Source organism: Salvelinus sp. IW2-2015, linkage group LG21 (genome assembly GCF_002910315.2).
Source record: "Salvelinus sp. IW2-2015 linkage group LG21, ASM291031v2, whole genome shotgun sequence".
Classification (NCBI taxonomy): domain Eukaryota; kingdom Metazoa; phylum Chordata; class Actinopteri; order Salmoniformes; family Salmonidae; genus Salvelinus; species Salvelinus sp. IW2-2015.
The window spans coordinates 5,794,773-5,812,928 of record NC_036861.1 but is presented as its reverse complement, the minus strand read 5'-3'; the positions used below and the strand labels follow the sequence as shown (position 1 = coordinate 5,812,928).

The 18,156-nt window shown below is 42.1% G+C and overlaps 1 protein-coding gene across 1 annotated transcript in view; it reads right to left on the bottom strand.

Annotated features, from left to right (window-relative positions):
- The window catches only part of LOC111982281 (heterogeneous nuclear ribonucleoprotein L-like), a 34,902-nt gene extending 17,098 nt beyond the window's left edge, over positions 1 to 17,804 (bottom strand). Inside the window, exons 1-8 of the mRNA XM_070433845.1 lie at positions 17,690 to 17,804; positions 14,957 to 15,194; positions 11,400 to 11,485; positions 9,214 to 9,310; positions 9,034 to 9,096; positions 7,792 to 7,825; positions 6,233 to 6,265; positions 4,419 to 4,421 (exon numbers count right to left, since the gene is read on the bottom strand). Coding sequence (XP_070289946.1) covers positions 4,419 to 4,421; positions 6,233 to 6,265; positions 7,792 to 7,825; positions 9,034 to 9,096; positions 9,214 to 9,310; positions 11,400 to 11,485; positions 14,957 to 15,187 — 547 coding nt within the window. The 5' untranslated portion in view covers positions 15,188 to 15,194; positions 17,690 to 17,804. The remainder of the gene's footprint in view (positions 1 to 4,418; positions 4,422 to 6,232; positions 6,266 to 7,791; positions 7,826 to 9,033; positions 9,097 to 9,213; positions 9,311 to 11,399; positions 11,486 to 14,956; positions 15,195 to 17,689) is intronic.
- Positions 17,805 to 18,156: the final 352 nt, after the last annotated feature.

The following is an 18,156-nucleotide window of genomic DNA, read 5'->3' as shown; positions in this document are numbered from 1 at the left end:
TATGTGTCTGCTTTATCACCCACAAGCCAGGCTGACTTTAATTTTATACCAATCGATCGCCTTGCCGTTTATGATTGGATTTGAATGTCTGTTTGACTTTGACATTAGGAGAGTCCAATTGGAATACATTGGAATAGCTGAGGGACCCCATCGAGTGCACGTCTTAGAAAAAAGCTTCGTGTCGAGTAGGACTCCTTAAATGGTGTTATTATTGCTTCGTGGTATATTGAACTCTAAAGTTCTTATAGAACCGTTTTGTAGTGGTTGCTCTGATCAGAAACCCAGGGTTCTTGTCATGAACAAAATTGTCAATATAGAACCTGTTATTTCAGGGTGAATATATATGAGAGCGTGTGTGCCTAGAAAATCCGTTGTTGTGGTTCTATCGAACTTCTTGTCTACAGTAGGATGTAAATATTAAGAACTCTCGTTCTCGAGGATGCAACACAGGAAGATGGGTAGGAAGTCGTGCTTTCCCTGGGGGACACAGAATACTGTATTCCCATTCTTTTTTAGTACATAAGTTTTCACAGCGCGACCAAAGCTTGTTACAGATAGGAGCCACAGCTATGTATGGGGTTGATATAAGGTAATATGCGATTTACCAGTACTGCCCAGCTCCCAGAGCCTTATAATTCAACATATGACCCGAACTTAATGAGAGTTCTACTTTCCTTACATATTACTTCTCACCTAGTACGTATGTAACCTGTTGGTAAATTGTATTGTGCGTACTAAGGGGTGCTTAGCAGAATTGCTCATGGGAGAAGAAGTAGTAAGATTAAGTATCTGCTAGTGGTTTGAATGCTCGTAGGAGCGAGAGAATTTGAGACAATAACTTTAAACCTGATAAATTTAATTAGCTATGGTGTGAACAATTAGCTCTGGCTTGTCCTAAATTTGCTATAGTATAACTGGTATACGATATTGTTTTCAAGTTATCAATTTGTTATTTGCTCTAGAGATGGTATTGTGTGAATATGATTAACTAGCCCTAGAAATATTCTGTGAATGTTTTTTTAAATAGATATGTGGTTAGTTTTCTGAATGAGAGATTGGTGAAATGAAGGTGTTGTTAAAACAAGGGATTAGGATGAAGTGGGTGGCTGGTTTAACTGTACTTTTTACTTTTAGTAGTGGTTAAAAGGGGTAGCAGTTACTTTGACTGAAGAGAGTCCATTATGAAAGGATCATAATGATGGCGAGATAATAGAAAGATGTAAACGGAGAGAGTGGTAAATGTAATAAAGACACGAAAGAAGATATTGTTGTGTTGTGTTGAATGAAGTAAGTGTGAGAGGGGCAACGTATAGATAATAATATGTAGTCTATCAAAGAAGGTGACTCTGTATTAATTTGCTAGTTAGTAAGAATGTTATGTACATTTGTAATACATTAAAAACTATGAAAGAATGTCATGTAGATATAATTTTGTTGTCTTTAAATAGTTAATGATTGTATTAGAGAGTATGTTTTGGACTTGGAAGCTCTTTTATGTGGCTAAGACAGAGAGAAAATAGTGTTTATATTTTAGAGTAGGGACTAGACTATTGAATCTTGTATGAAGAAACTGTAATGAACAGACCACCAGAACACTTGCAAGTCCTTCAATGTGTGTATCCATCGAGGATCACATAGGGGTTCATTGTTAATCATATTATTTAGAGTTATCCTCTCCAAATACTCATGTCATTGCTTCTATTTTGTTTAAATAATTAAAATAATCGCTTTCGTTTAGTTAGTATATTGTCGACACTAGTGCTTGAGGCCGCTTTAACGGATAATTAATGATAGGCCACTATAGAATGACTCGTGTCCTTCAGATAGCCGGCCTTATTTTTAGGATTTCAGCCGGGTCATTGATAGGTAAATTAGGAAATTAGGAAAAGGAAGGTTTTGTAATTGTGATTAAAAAATATATTTTATTATTTTTAAGGTAAGTGATGAAAATTACAGCAAAATTCGGGATTAGTAAAGGAAGAGGAAGTGGGGGAATGTGAATTGTAAGCTGGGGAGATTAGGGTGAATGGTATGAGGAGAATTGGGATTTAAGGTGAAAACGTAGGTTTAACTATCAAAGTAATAAATGCTGTGATGATACTACCTTTAAGAAAAACCAGTGAGAGAAGTCAAGAGAGTATACAGCGCGTTGTTAATTTGAAAAGATAAGAGTAATCTTCCAAGTCAGAATCTAGATAGTTTACTGATCAAATTGGTCCCTGGTGCATGTATTTTTCCATAATCCCGTATGGAATGAACAGAGGGTTGTTTTGACCTATACTTGACTCGAACATAGGTCTGTTATGAGTTGTCCTTGTGTACTTAACGATTGAAATGACATTTTGGCCTCAAAAACAAGGCATAAATAATAATGGTTCCTAGAAGAATTGGTATATCCACCCGACCTGTACCAAAGAGACGAATAGCAACGTTAAGTATACATTAATATTTGATAAACAATGTAAAGCTCTCCTGGACCACGAGAGAGACACGTAATCATCTAGTCGGATCGTTAGAATCCTTAACCAACAATCTTCTTTTTACCCGGTCTACCTGTTGAATATCTATATGGCATTTGGGTGGGACAGACATTCAACTCAATTTCGGATAGTTGGATTGAGCATGTTTTTACATCTGAGGTGTATGTGCGGTCTACCAGGTGATAGAAAACATTAAGAGGTCGAACTGTTCTTCATAAAAGGGTAAGTGACTTAGACTGACGTACAGAAGAGAGCTAAGTGTTTGGATAAATGAAAGGGAAAGTCAGACGCTTGCAATTGTCAGGAAGGCCAAGTTATCATAACATCTTGAATTCTGCAAAGTTACAATTACAGGCTCTCTGCTTCTACTTCTTCAAACATTCTCATCAATTTCAGTTCCTTCTCATAGTGCGTTCTTAGTCTTGTCGGCAGCAGGATGGCTGTCGTATTCAATGTCTCTGCTTGAACACATAAGGCACCCCCTTTTAAGGCTTTTTTTGGTTTGAGCGCGGGTCTTTCTCTTATCTTTATTTCCTGCCTGGCGTGTAACATCGGAGTGGTAGAGGTAGGTTTCATGGACATTTCGTTACTTGCTATGTTCTGTGTGTGTCTCAGACATCCTCGTCTTCGTCGCGCTCCCTCCTCTGTCTCTCTCATCTCTCTCTCTCTTGCTCTGGTACTCGTTCGTCTGTCGTTGCTCTCTCTCTCTCTCTTGCCTCTCTGTTCTTGTCTCTGCGTGCACTCTCTCGCTCTTCCCCTGCCTCACTCGTCTCCCCGGAGTCGCTCGTCTTCTTCCTGACGCCCCTCTCTCGCGTCTCTCTCTGCTCGTCGCTCTCTCTCTTCCCCTCCTTCACTCTCGTCCCGTCAGGCTCTCTGCGTGCGTGTTGCCTCCCCCCTGCGCTGTTCATTGCTCTGCTCTCTCTCTCTCCTTCTCGTCTCTCTCGTCTCTCTCCTCTCTGCTCTCTCTCGTCTCTGCTCCTCTGGCTTTCTCCTCTTTCTCTCTCTTCTCTCTCGCGCCTGCCCTCACTCTCTCCGCCGCAGTGCTCTCTCTTCCTCCGCCCCTGCTCTTCTGTCTCGTCCTCTCTGCTCGTCTTCCGCTCGTGCTCGTCTCGCCCTCCTCCGTCGTCTCGCCGCGGGCCGGCGAGTCTCTGGCTCTTTCCTCCCTCTCTCTCTCTCTCGCTTCTCGTCTCGCTCTACTCGCTCCCGCAGTCTCTCTCTGCTCCTCTCTGTTTCTTTCTCTCTCTCTCTCTCGTCCTCTCTCCTCCTCTCTGCTCCTTCTCCTCTCTCTGCCGCGCAGTCTCTCTCTCTCTTCCTCCCGCCCGTCTCTACTCTCTCTCTCTCTTCTCTCGCTTCCTCGCTCTGCTCTCGTCCCTCCTCAGCTTCTCTCTCTCTCTTCCTCACCGCATCTCTTCTCTCCTCTTTCTCTCGCTCTCGTCTCCGCCCTCCTCCACTCTCTCCCGCAGTCTCCTCTGAGAGAGAGAGAGAGAGAGAGAGAGAGAGAGAGAGAGAGAGAGAGAGAGAGGCCTCTGACAATGACGTCATCCCAGTAGTTGGGATAAATCTATGGAAATTGTATCTGCCCACATAAACCTGGCAGTACATAGGGGATCAATAAATAAATAAAACGATAGAGCGGCAAAAATTATACCGCGAAACTTTTTTTTTTTGAGGCAATGTTCTTGAGTACCTTCGAGGCAATGTACTCAAAAGAACGAACAAGAGGTTTGAAAGACAACATCCATAAACTACTATTTGATTCTGATGAGAAGAATTACATCTCTTTACACGCTGTCCTTCTCTATGTTTTGTATAATAAGCTACTGTATAGTATACGCCGAACAATCCTTTTTGAAGAGCATCGGATATGTTAAGGGCCTCAAGTGCGAATATAGCATTTCAATTTCCCCAAAATGCAAGCTGATTAGGATTTAAATGTACCGTCTGTGGCTCAAGAGGCTTGTGTGGTGCTGTTTTAATTTCTTAATTTCGCTGTCTATTTTAATTTCTCTCTGTTTGCACTAAAGAGCTTCCAATCCATTATCATTCAGCTGTTTTTAATGTCAGCATTTCATTTTCAGCCTCTTGCTCTTTTTCTAGTTGCTTCTCCGTCTCCTTCCTCCGGTCAATAGAAACAATTGGAAGCTGACCACACATCTTCAACTCCACGGCAAAAAGTCCTTGACGCCGTCAAAGTCAAACAGACCTTCAAATCCAATATACGGCAAGGCGATCGATTGGAAAGCAGCCCTGGCTTGTGGGTGATAAGACACTGTTTACCCTCCATTTGTGGAGAGAGAATGGGAATCGGGACTGGCATGTCAATCACACCGTCCAACGGATGTTTAATCAAGCCCAAGTCACACAAGGCAGGCTTTCTGCTTGGTTAAAAACCATGCTCCCATTTATATGAATATGATTATGGGCTGTAGTCTATCTATGGCACCTCATATTGTTAAAGCATCCCCAGTACACGAGAGTTTCAAATTCAGAGACCACGGGTTCTCTTTTATTGAGCATTGTAATGTTATAATATTTGGTGTGGGGACAACACTATTGTACAGTGCATTCGGAAAGTATTCAGACCCCTTGACTTTTTCCACATTTTTTTACGTTACAGCCTTATTCTAAAATGTATTTAAAAATAATCAATCTACACACAATACCCCATTATGACAAAGAAAAAAATGTTTTTTTAGAACATTTTGCAAATTGAATAAGTATTCAGATCCTTTACTCAGTACTTTGTTGAAGTACCTTTGGCAGCGATTACAGCCTCAAGTCTTCTTGGGTATGATGCTACAAGCTTGGCACACCTGTATTTGGGGAGTTTCTCCCATTCTTCTCTGCAGATCCTCTCAAGCTCTGTTAGGTTGGATGGGGAGCGTCGCTGCACAGCTATTTTCAGGTCTCTCCAGAGGTGTTCGATCAGGTTGAAGTCCAGTCTTTGGCTGGGCCACAAGGACATTCAGAGACTTGTCACAAAGCCACTCCTGCTTTGTCGTGGCTGTGTGCGTATGGTTGTTGTCCTGTGGGAAGGTGAATCTTCACCCCAGTCTGAGGTCCTGAGCGCTCTGGAGCAGGTTTTCATCAAGGATCTCTCTGTACTTTGCTCCATTCATCTTTCCCTCGATCCCGACTAGTCTCCCGGTCCCTACCGCTGAAAAACATCCCAACAGCATGATGCTGCCACCAACATGCTTCATTGTAGGGATGGTGCCAGGTTTCCTCCAGACGTGACACTTGGCATTCAGGACAAAGGGTTCAATCTTGGTTTCATCAGACCAGAGAATCTTGTTTCTCATGGTCTGAGAGTCCTAGGTTCCTTTTGGAAAACTCCAAGTGGGCTGTCATGTGCCTTTTACTGAGGAGGGGCTTCCATCTGACCACTCTACCATAAAGGCCTGATTGGTGGAGTGCTGCGGAGATGGTTGTCCATCTGGAACGTTCTCTCATCTCCACAAAGGAACTCTTGAGCTCTGTCAGAGTGACCATCGGGTTCTTGGTCACCTTCCTGACCAAGGCCCTTCTCCCCGTTTGCTCAGTTTGGCCAGGTGGCCAGCTATAGTCTTGGTGGTTCCAAACTTCTTCCATTTAAGAATGATGGAGGCCACTGTGTTCTTGGTGACCTTCAATGCTGCAGACAATGCTACCGTTCCCCAGATCTGTGCCTCGACACAATCCTGTCTCTACCGACAATTCCCTCGACCTCACGGCTTGGTTTTAGCTCTGACATGCACTGTCAACTGTGGGACACCCTATAGACGGGTGTCTGCCTCCCAAGCCATGTCCAATCAATTAAATGTACCACAGGTGGACTCTATTCAAGTTGTCGAAACATCTCAAGGATGATCAATGGAAACAGGATGCACCTGAGCTCAATTTCGAGTCTCATAGCAAAGGGTCTGAATACTTATTTAAATAAGGTATTTCTGTTTTTTATTTATGTGCAAAAATGTCTAAAGACCTGTTTTCGCTTCGTCATTATGGGGTATTGTGCGTAGATTGCGGAGAATGAAAAACGATTTAATCAATTTTAGTATAAGGCTGTAACGTAACGAAATGTGGAAAAAGGGAAGGGGTCAGAATATTTCCCGAATGCACTGTATAACTGTATTTCAAATTAATATGCATTGATTCATTGGTGTGGGCTCAGCGAAGGGACAGGGGAATAGGCTCAGCAAAGTCAAGGTCTGTTATTATCAGATTCTATTATGCTTTCACCGATTGAGTCGTAAAATAGATAGATGACCAAATGAAAGATTAAAAGGGGCGTGGAGGTGGGGGGATTAGCAATAGCCCTTTCATCGATGTTGCTTTATTCTCTGGACCTACTCAACACTGACAAATCCAAGGGCATGAGCTTGCTCATTGTATTTCAATATTTTGTGTCGGCATTTGTACCATGCAATGTAGGCTACCATGGCCATGGCAAAAGGATGAATGTTTTCATTTTTCAAAGACTTGCTGCATTAGATAAAACCATCCAATGTTTCCATAAAGATTTATTCAAGGACAAACTGATAGAAGTGGAGGCATATTCATGGGTTGCACCTCTATCACTCAGTCCGCACCGTTGCCATTGTTATCAACGAACGTTCTACAGATGCTGCAGCATATTGATGTCTGATTGTTAATCTTTCGGAACTGGTGCTAATGACTGTTTAATCAAATGTACATTATAGTGGCCTGGAAATACGATGACATTGCTGAAGTAGACAAATCATTTGTAGAAAACGACTTTGCCATCATTGTTGTCAAGTTTGTTTTAGAGAGATGGCAATTTTGTCATCAGCTATAAAAATGTGCCAGAAATAGCTAGCAATGCTAACGTTAGCTAGCTAAAATGTCAGTGCTCTCCCCTCAATCTAAAGTTATACTGTATCGAAAGTAAATCTGGCGACATCACAATGATGACAAAAGCTTGTCCTGAAAATGATTTGCCTCCTTTTGAAATGTCATTGGGTTTCAAAGCCATAGTAATGTACTTTAGACTAAATCTTCATCAGCGTCCATTGACACTGCATTGAGTAGAATGCTCTGCTGGGCACCAGTCCTAAAAGGAACATTCAAAACAATATTGTGACGAAACGTGCCACTCATGAATATATCTGTTTTTATCTGTTTTCACAGATAATTGAATCCTTTCTTGACTATGAAAAGCCAACTGACATTTACTCCTGAGGTGTTAAACTATTGACCCCGTTGGTCATCTATGAACGTCTGGAAGAACGATCTGGCCTAAATGACCATGTACTGTTATAATCTCCACACGGCACAGGCAGATGAGGACTGGCCACCCCTCAGAGCCTATTCCTCTCTCGGTTCCTTCCTCGGTTCCTACCTTTCTAGGGAGTTTTTCCTAGCCACTGTGCTTCTACATCTGCATTGGTTGCTGTTTGGAGTTCTAGGCTGGGTTTCTGTACAGCACTTTGTGACAACTGCTGATGTAAAAAGGGCTTCATAAAATAAATGTGATTGATTGGTTGCAATAAAATATTTATTTGCTTCTTTAGAGCATGTATACACGATCAGATGTCTCTCTTCCTAACTAAGTACGTAAACACATCTGCATGTAAGGTCTACACCCGTTGTATTCGGTGCGTGTGACTAATAACATTTGATTTGATATCTGGATGAGATAACGTTGGGGTTAGTGGATAAAATACCATTTGTGATTAGAAAGTGAAGGTACTACTAGACCAGGGTTTCCCAAACTCGGTCCTGGCCCCCCTAGGTGTACGTTTCGTTTTTTTGCCCTAGCACTACACAGCTGATTCAAATAATCAAAGCTTGATGATGAGTTTGGGAAACCCTGTACTAGACACTGGCGACTGGGCCGTACCCACTCTGACCTGCAGCACTGAGCAGTAGGGGGCGCTAAAGCAACAGGAAGCTACAGCACTATAAGCACAGGAAGTGGTAAACAGCTAAATCTGACATTTCTATTGGCAATTAATACGTAAAACAAAAGGATATGTATGTTACCAAGGTTCTCTGATGGAACAAGTGCGAATGACTGAAAGAAAACAAATATTTTTTTTAACAGAGAGGCTATTTGACTCATTTTAGTTAGGAAATGAAGAAGACTAGGCAGGGACAAAGACTGAGGCCTAAATGTTGGAGAGAAAACAACAGACGAACTGGCAAAATGAGATTCATGGCCGATTTTTAAGGAGCGAATGTAAAACCACAATGGCGGAACTCAACTGATCATGCGTCTGTAGGAGTGTGAAGGTTGAAAGGGTTTTGAAATGGTTTGACAACCACGGCTACAGATTTGAGGGTTGCTCTGCTCACCATATTTTAATATCAGCTCTTTGTAAAACAGAAGTGACACACACAACGCACACACAAATGTATTCATTAGAGCATGCAACGGAGGATGGTTTAAAACGTTTTGCAACAGAGAACTAAAATCACCGTTTCTTATTAGACAAGTCCAGGTAGTCTCCCCTTGTTCCAGTCTGTTTTCTTCAGTTTGCTACCTAATGAATACGACCCTAGTACAGGAAGAGATTCAGCAGAGAAGGAAGGATATCGTACCTCGCCTGACGAGAAAGGGCTTGGTGTAGTCCCAGCTATCATTGTCGTTGCGGAGGACGTTGAGTCGAGTGGGCTGCATGGGGAGAGAGAGCAGAGCACCGCTGCATGTGTGTTAGGGGTCCACAGGGATCCTGGTGGAGTGTGTGTGAGCACTGTGTGTGTATGTGGGTTTGTGAGTGTGTGTGTTTACCCGAGCGTATTCGATCTTCAGGGTGCAGCTGCCGGCGTATATGTCTGCTCCGTTGAGAGCCGATTTCGCCTTCTGGGCGTTTTTGACAGTTTCGAACGTGGCGACACCATTAAGGAAGAGCAACCGGGAGGATCTCAGTGGAATTCAAAACATTGTGTGGCAAACAGAATAGATCAGTGTATAATCACAATGACCAGAAGGCAATAACATAGGAGACGGGGAAAGAACCACAAGCCACCCTGCAGACGACTAAGGCTGTTCGCATACTCTTGGGTCACTCAGCCCAACGTAGTTCTGCTTCAGAGAAGCTGTAATCAGCTCAGCAATGGCAGATTAGTTTATAGAATAGGGCCCTGTTCGAATCCTCCTAAAAATACATTCTCCTCGTTCGCTTCCTTGTAAGTAATCCCTCATCTGACATGGCATAATTGGTGCAATTACAATGGAAAGCTTGCTTACATCAATCCCTTCATGTCAGATCAGTAATTAGTTGAAGAAGATAGGAAGGAAGGATTCCTTTTAAGAGTATTTGAACAAGGCCCTATTCTATAACCTTACTGGCAGTGACTGTGCTGATTACAGCCACTCCAAAGTGACTGTAGCCTCTAACATCATGACGTCTTTTCAAGCTGCTCTGGTTCCAGCTTGCAGACGAGTAGATCGTTATGCAAATTCGGTAGTAAAAGTCAAGTGCACTATAAAAACCTAAAAAGGTCCAAAATGTCTGTGTTAATATAATTGAATTGAAATCTAATTGAGGTGGGCCAAATTGTCTTTCTATTTCTCACTTGTTGAGCCTATGTCTTCAAATATTATATGCTAAAATACAGTATGTGATGGTACGCCCATTGGAACACACACACAGATCAGATCAAACACAGAGCGCCTTAGAAACCTCCATTTTCCGCGGCAACCACGTCCCAGTGGCAATAAAACAGGGGTTTTAAGCATCCATCTCCCATAAAACCCAAACCTGAAACAACAGTGACAACAATCCCTTGTCTCTTGAATTCCCACTGGCCAATCTCTGCTCCTAGTGGTACCATTAGCAAGAAACTCTTGACTGACAGCTGTACACGATCCACATAACGAGCCAACTTGGAGACAAAGTGAAATGTCTTAGAATGCCAGACAGTAAATATAAACAGCTGCCCATTGCGTTACAATGTGATTATAGATAAGGGAACAATATCAGTACTTCAGTATATCAGTTAAAAAGTACCTCCCATTGTTGATCATTTTTCCCAAGAAGATACAAAAAACTGAACACAAATGTGGTTCACACTCCAGAACTGCATGCACTGACTGGCCTACGACATGCTAATTATTACATAGGTTGTTCAAATCTGATATAAGGCTTGCATAATGACAAGTGTGTTGAAATATGGCCTCTAACCCACTTACACATACTGGAGGTGTGCAAACCATAAGACACACACCACACACACACACACACACACCACACACACCACACACACACACACACACACACACACACACACACAACACACACACACACACACACACACACACACAACACACACACACACACACACACACACACACCACACACACACTGCTTCCGACATATAGCGAGCGCTGTCAGGTGTTTATACATGCGAAGTGTGTGTGTGCCAGGATGTGTGTGTGTGATGCCGAGAGACCGGCATCCATATTTGATGAAGGCCCATCTCGTCCGCTGGAATGCTGCTGTGCTGATTCAGTGCTCTCGAGGACCCGGTCGAGTGGAGTGGAGTGGGCTCTGCTCCTCTACTCTGGAGCTTTTTACAGCCTGAGTCTGTTTGCGTGTGTGTGTGTGTGTGTGTGTGTGTGTGTGTGTGTGTGTGTGTGTGTGTGTGTGTGTGTGTGTGTGTGTGTGTGTGTGTGTGGTGTGTGTGGTGTGTGTGTGTGTGTGTGTGTGTGTGTGTGTTTCTGTGTGGGGCCAGCACTGACTGACAGCTTGTTTCCCCACTCCAAAATGACATACTGATGCAGGTGTGCATACTCGTACAAACCCACAGGGAGACATACACAGACACTTACGCAAAATCACTCATACAGACATACTCTTGAATCAATACACATGCACATGCATCCACTCTACGCGCATCCTTGGGCACAAACCCACCCGTGCATGCACGGACACACACGCCCGCAGTAGCCCAGCTTGACTCCAGAAAGGATATTCCACCATGGCCTGGATTCCATTGCGTTTGAAGATGACAATGCGCWGCACGTTGCCTATGGGATTGCAGACTGTGTACAGAACATCCTAGAAGACAGAAAAGCAAGGACTGGGTTCGGACTAATGCCGCAATGATCACAACAATAAGTAACAGCTTCCTGAAAGCTTAGGTGTTCGTGTGGTATTTTTTTCTAGATGATCCAGACCGACACCACAAGTAGAAACTAATTTCTTCTTGCTTCTTTTGAGTATATTTGTTCGCGGATAGAAGATTGGCTGTCAGTTGAACATACATTTGAGACTTTACGTTACTCTTTTGCGGCTGAGCTGCTGGGTTGTCGAGATAAATAACATGCCACATTAGCTACAAGGCTTTCAGGAAATCCACGCTAAAGCGTTAACGTAAACTAAATCATTGTAAGCAACACCATTGTAAAGTTAAACCATTGTGAACTTAAACATTGTAAACTATTGTGAACAAAACCATTGCTGAACTATCGCAAACTTAACCATTGCATCGTGAGCTAAACCATCGTAAGCTAAAATACCATAAGCTAAATCATGGTATTGTGTACTAAACCATGATAAACTAAACCATCGTTAGCGAAACCATAGTGAAATAAACTATTTTAAATTAAACCATCGTAAACTAAACCACTGTTCGCTAAACCATCATAAGCAAACCTTTCATGGATTAAGACTGAAACCATTGTAAGCCAAACCATAGTGAAATAAACTATTTTAAATTAAACCATCGTAAACTAAACCATTGTGAACAAAATCCTTGCAAGCTTCCCACTGGACACACCACGTCATTTCAACGTGGAGAATTGGGTAATATTTGGTAGATACGTTGATCAATGTGGTTCCAAACTATTTTCACCCACTCAAAAAGACAGCCAAAAGTTGGTTTAATTCCCAATGTGTTATCACTATGATTTCAACCATCTTAAAGCACAACCAAATTCTAATGGAAAATCAATGTCTGATTTTTGATTTAGTTGTCACCTAAATGTGTTATCACTGTGCTTCAACCATTTAAAAGCACAACAAAGTTCAAATGGGAATACAATGTCAGATATTTAGTTTAACACAACTTAATGTGTTATCACTGTGCTTGATCTAATAGCACAACCACATGACCTGGATTGTAGTTACCTGAGATTACATTAAAGTACATGGTGGATCGATGCCGTTGGAGTTTTTGTGCAGATTATTATTGCAATTGCAAAGATTTCTACAGATCTGCGACCCTGAATGCTTTCTATGATTACATGAGAAGGCATGTATTGTTACAGTAACCTCAAAATGTAGCCATGGATGTGCTACTCATTTTAAGGTTGAATAAATACTGTTATATTAGTTTGCAAAATAGCCTTAACATTATGCTATTTACTATCTTACAAAGGTAATATTGAATTGTGTTTGGTTGACAATGCAACCAAATATCAACAGTTAAAGGATATGTATCAATTGCTTGGATAGTTCCATCTGGGCCACTAGCTTAATCCTACTCTTTTAACTTTTATTTTTGGTTTAAATGGAGACGTGAATCCAAATGATAATTTGTTAACAAGTTAATAGGCTATTTACCGTATTGCAAAAGTGATATTGAATTGTGTTTGGTTGTCAACACAACCAATGATCAACATTTGAAGGAGATGCATCTTCTGCTTGGATATCTGTGCCACTGAATTTGGCTACAATTCCAGTTTGTCAACAAATGAATAATTGATATGTTGGATTCACGTCTCCATGTCAACCAAACCAATATATGTTCAAAAATAGGACTAAATCAAATCAAACTTTAAATTCACTTTTAAATACCGTTTTATTTGATTTAATCCTATTCTTCAACTTTTATTTTTGGTTGAGATGGAGTCGTGAATCAAACATATCCAGTATTAACTCGTAGACTCCATTTCAAATCAACCAAAGCTTGAAACCCTATGCCTATATGTATTGTCTATTTTTCGTTGAATCCTGGGCTAAATAGCATCGTTGATGATATACAGAACGATTGATAAAGTACGATTCCATTTCATTTGCTCTGTGAACCTACCCTTTGGAATGACTTCGATAGCAACAGTGAGATTTCAACAATCACTCTCACGATAGGACATTGGCAAAGACAAAATCTCTAAACTTGCACGACGGTCGCGTGCCGTATTCTATAGATGTAATCTCTGAAGCCATATCCACATTTCATGCCAGTTAGCTATCTACATTTTCTAAATTTGCTCTGTCACCAGAGATCAGCCTCGATGTTGCGGTGGGTTACTAAGTGCCTTTGTCACTGGTTCTTCCTTTGACAGCTATGTCATGATGATGGCGTTCGAAGCCATGGAGAGTGCCGACAGGCCGTGACATGCGGCGCCAATGAAGTGGTCCTGTGTGGCTCAGTTGGTAGTGCATGGCGCTTGAAACGGCAGGATTGTGGGTATGATTCCCTGGGCCATCCACATGTAAAATGTATGCAGGCTTGACTGTACGTCGCTTTGGATGAAAGCATCTGCTAAAAGGCCATAATATTATTATATTATGGCAATAGTCAGTGACAAATATTAATGTTAACCTGGGATTGGTTAAAAACCTGGATGGGACAGAAGGAATAGCTGTAGACAGATCAACTGTCCAGTAGGAGCAGCTGCCCAGCCTATTGTTTTTTTCCTTTAGTGGATATTACGTTGAAGATCTGACGTTGTTGACAGGTAAAAATTCAACATATTTTATACAAGGTTTGTCTATGTTGAAAATTGGTTACCATGATGACGTAATCCTGTGGTTGAAATGTAACCCCTCAAAACAACAGCTGATGACAGTTGATGACTTTTTTCAAATCCAATGTATTTTCCACGTAGATTCCACATCACAATATGTTGACAAATTACATTGAAACAACATTGATCAGCAGCATACCACCCTGCATACCACTGCTGGCTTGCTGCTGAAGCTAAGCAGGGTTGGTCCTGGTCAGTCCCTGGATGGGAGACCAGATGCTGCTGGAAGTGGTGTTGGAGGGCCAGTAGGAGGCACTCTTTCCTCTGGTCTAAAAAATATCCCAATGCCCCAGGGCAGTGATTGGGGACACTGCCCTGTGTAGGGTGCCGTCTTTCGGATGGGACGTTAAACGGGTGTCCTGACTCTCTGAGGTCATTAAAGATCCCATGGCACTTATCGTAAGAGTAGGGGTGTTAACCCCGGTGTCCTGGCTAAATTCCCAATCTGGCCCTCAAACCATCATGGTCACCTAATAATCCCCAGTTTACAATTGGCTCATTCATCCCCCTCCTCTCCCCTGTAACTATTCCCCAGGTTGTTGCTGCAAATGAGAACGTGTTCTCAGTCAACTTACCTGGTAAAATAACGGTAAAATAAAAATAAAATAAAAAATTGATTTAACCAGCTTGTGCCCAGCGGGTTGACTACCGTAAGTTAAACTATTGAAAGCTAAACCATTGTAAACTAAACAATCGTCAACTAAACCATACTGAACTAAAAAATATTGTCAACATTGTAAACTCAACCACTGAACTGGCACGAAGTTCATGAACTTACAGTGGTGATGGGATAGAGGGGGTTCTGAATGGAGAGGAGCAGGACTTTGTTGCCACTGCTGGGGTCATCGGCGTTAGTTGGCCGCGTGATCCTCTTACTGGTGGAGTAGTTGAAGAAGGCCTGCTGGCCGGCAATGTAGACCGCTTCGTTGGCCCCGCACGTCACGCACTGGTCGGCGCTCTCCATGGCTTCAAACTCCACCAGCGCCTGGCGCTTGAACGGCATCATCATGACGTAGCTGTCAAATGAAGACCCAGTGACAAAGACACAATTAGTAACCCACCGCAACATCGAGGCTGACCTCTGGTGACCGACAAAATGTAGGAAATGTTGATAGCTACTTAGCATGAAATGTGGTTATAAGGCACACGATTGTTGTGGGAGTTTCGTCGACGAAAAAAATCAGACTGTCATGCAATATCTGTCGAAAACAGTGATAGTGTAAACTACCTGGAAACTAACCTGTCATCTTGCTGCCAAAGAGGACCACAATGGAAAAAAACTTTAAGGCTTTAATGTGGTTTTATCCTCAATAATGTTTTATGTGTGTAATTATGGCTCCGGCTGGAGCAGCCTGCTACTTTTAATGATCTAATAAATTCAGTCAATCAATAAATCAATCAACAAATCTTGTTTCAGTCATGTCACAGACATTTGATGAGTGTCAAGCAACAATCCATGTTTTCACTTCTCAGTAAGCATCCCCACACACTGAAGACCTAGCCAGTGTGTCACTCAGTGGCCCATATTCAATTTTAGCTCCTCAATTCCCTAGTTAGATATCTCAATGTTTTTCTTATACAGACTCCGTGCAGTGACGGTAAAATAAAAGTAGATGCTCGTATGAGGATTTGTCTCGTCTAACAGAACCCCAAACCACACTGAGGTACAGTCATTGCTTTGTGACTCAACATTTGTGGAAAGGCACCAGATAGAAACCAAACCCTTTTTTGGTCGAAAATGAGTTAACGTGATTTTTTGCTACATTAAATACATGCTTAATCATATGGACAATATCCTGCCTCTATTGTATTGTGTTTTGGAGAAAATGGGGGTCATGTTAGCAGTAGCTGCATAAAGTTACTGTGAAACCAAGGTAAATAAAAGCCATTTGTTCTCAGTTTAACACTATGAGCAGTTACTGCCTTTTTGCTCGGTAGGGCCACGCGTTCTATTTTTGTTGAACTAGAAAGAGTTCAACATAAGTTAAAATAAAATGTCCCCCTGGTTATGCTTTATTTTACAGTCAACAACTATTCATCTCGCTAGTATCTTACATTATCTACTAAGAATGGCTGGTTTTGGATGATTATGATTATAAGATATTATCAGGTGGTCATCCCTATATTATCACTGCATGATAATGCACTACTTAAATTGCAGACAGAGCACACTCCACCTTCATAAATAGCATTGATTGCACAATAAAGGCTCCCCATCATTCTAATGTGAATGCTGTCCTTGAGGCCACAGCTCACGTTCACCGTGTCCCAATATGTCTGCCTATGGCATACTCGGAGGGACCTACAGTATATCGATATTGCACCAACCTAAAAATACCCTCGCCTGATTTCAATTCCGACTACAGCACCGGTGAACATACTCTACCAGCGCACAAGTCAAGTCCTTGCAATCAAATCCACATCCCATAATACCCCCCGAGTTACAGAAATATCAAGTGACACTGGGATGGATGGTGGCAGGGGGATATTTACAATAATCACAGGCATATTGGCCCCGTACACACTCTGGTTGTAAAACTGATGTACAACGCATTTGACATGATGGTTGTGATACAACTGCTACGTTTGTGATATAATGGAGAGTTTGTCCGCATAAGATGTGTGTATCAATACTTTTGTGCAGAAGAACTCTCCCTTGTGTCACAACCGTTGCGTCGGACGCGTTGTATTTCAGTCGTGCATCTTGAGTATGTCTACGGGGTCAAAGTCTTTTTCCAAATTCCACCCAAATTCACCTCAACTTCAAATCAAAACTTTCTAGATTCTCTAAGTGAACGCGAAGGGGCTAGGCAAATAAGCCTCTGCTGTGTATTCCCCGTTGTGTGAGTGCCCCAAATGAGGCTTCCCCAGACAAATATCGCATGTTTGTCCCCTGAACAGTTATACCCTTGGGTAAACATGTGTGGTCTGATGATAAAAGCAGGCAATTTAGAGGACAGACATGAGCTAAAAATACAGGTCCTAAAATGGCAAACGTTTTCCAAGCCCTTAATGGTCCTTGTTCTACGAGAAATATGATAACCGGGAGATTGTTATTGCATTTAAATGCATTAAAAAAATATATTTTTCAACACTGAAGAAATGGCTAATGGGAGATAAAAATCCAGAAAAAGGGAGTTGTATTCTAGAAGGGCAAAGAGTCCAGTCCCACTGGCTTTGTTGGAGGAAAAACAATCAAACTGCACACAGGGGAAAAAAATGCATCTCAATACATTCTGTTGATGCATTCAATCAGTGAGCTGCTCAGACGCAGAATAGTATTAGAATACTAACTGGCATGCATAGTCATATAGTAGTTGGCTCTTCCTGGTAAGTGAAAATTCACTTACACTAAGTGCCACTCTGAACTATGAATACAGTTATGTAATGGACTACTGTTCTATAGTACATTTCAAGTAATCATATGCACATGCATCCATGTAATGGAAATGAGGCAAAGGATTGGCGCTTGTCCCTCAAAGCAGAACAGACAAGAAGAAATTTCACCTACCAGATGTTTCCAAACTTCTCCAGGGCCTCCACCAGGTCCCCCTCCACCACTGACTCACAGAGCCCCCGCACGTGGACCACCGGTGAGGGGGCGATCCTGTGGGCATCCTCCCCGTTGTCCTGGAGGAGAGAGGGGGGGGACACCGGTCAAATTGGGTTGAAAGGTCAAATGAGGTATACCACATGGATACATACGAAGGCCGCTTTCACAGCCAAGAAGGTTTAACATAATGTAAATGTAACCAAACATCAAAGTCATTGTCAGCATTGGCACTGAGCGTCTTTGACATGCTTTTGGAGTGCACACGGAGTGAAATTGCAGCATGTTCTCTTGTCACCTTAACACTCTTTTCTGAATGTTTATAGTGAATTTGTTTGTGTTTTGTAGCAATGTTTGATTTGGTTTGGTTTGAATGACTTCAATCACATATTTTTTTTTTTGAACTCATTCTTGAGGCCTAAGGAAAT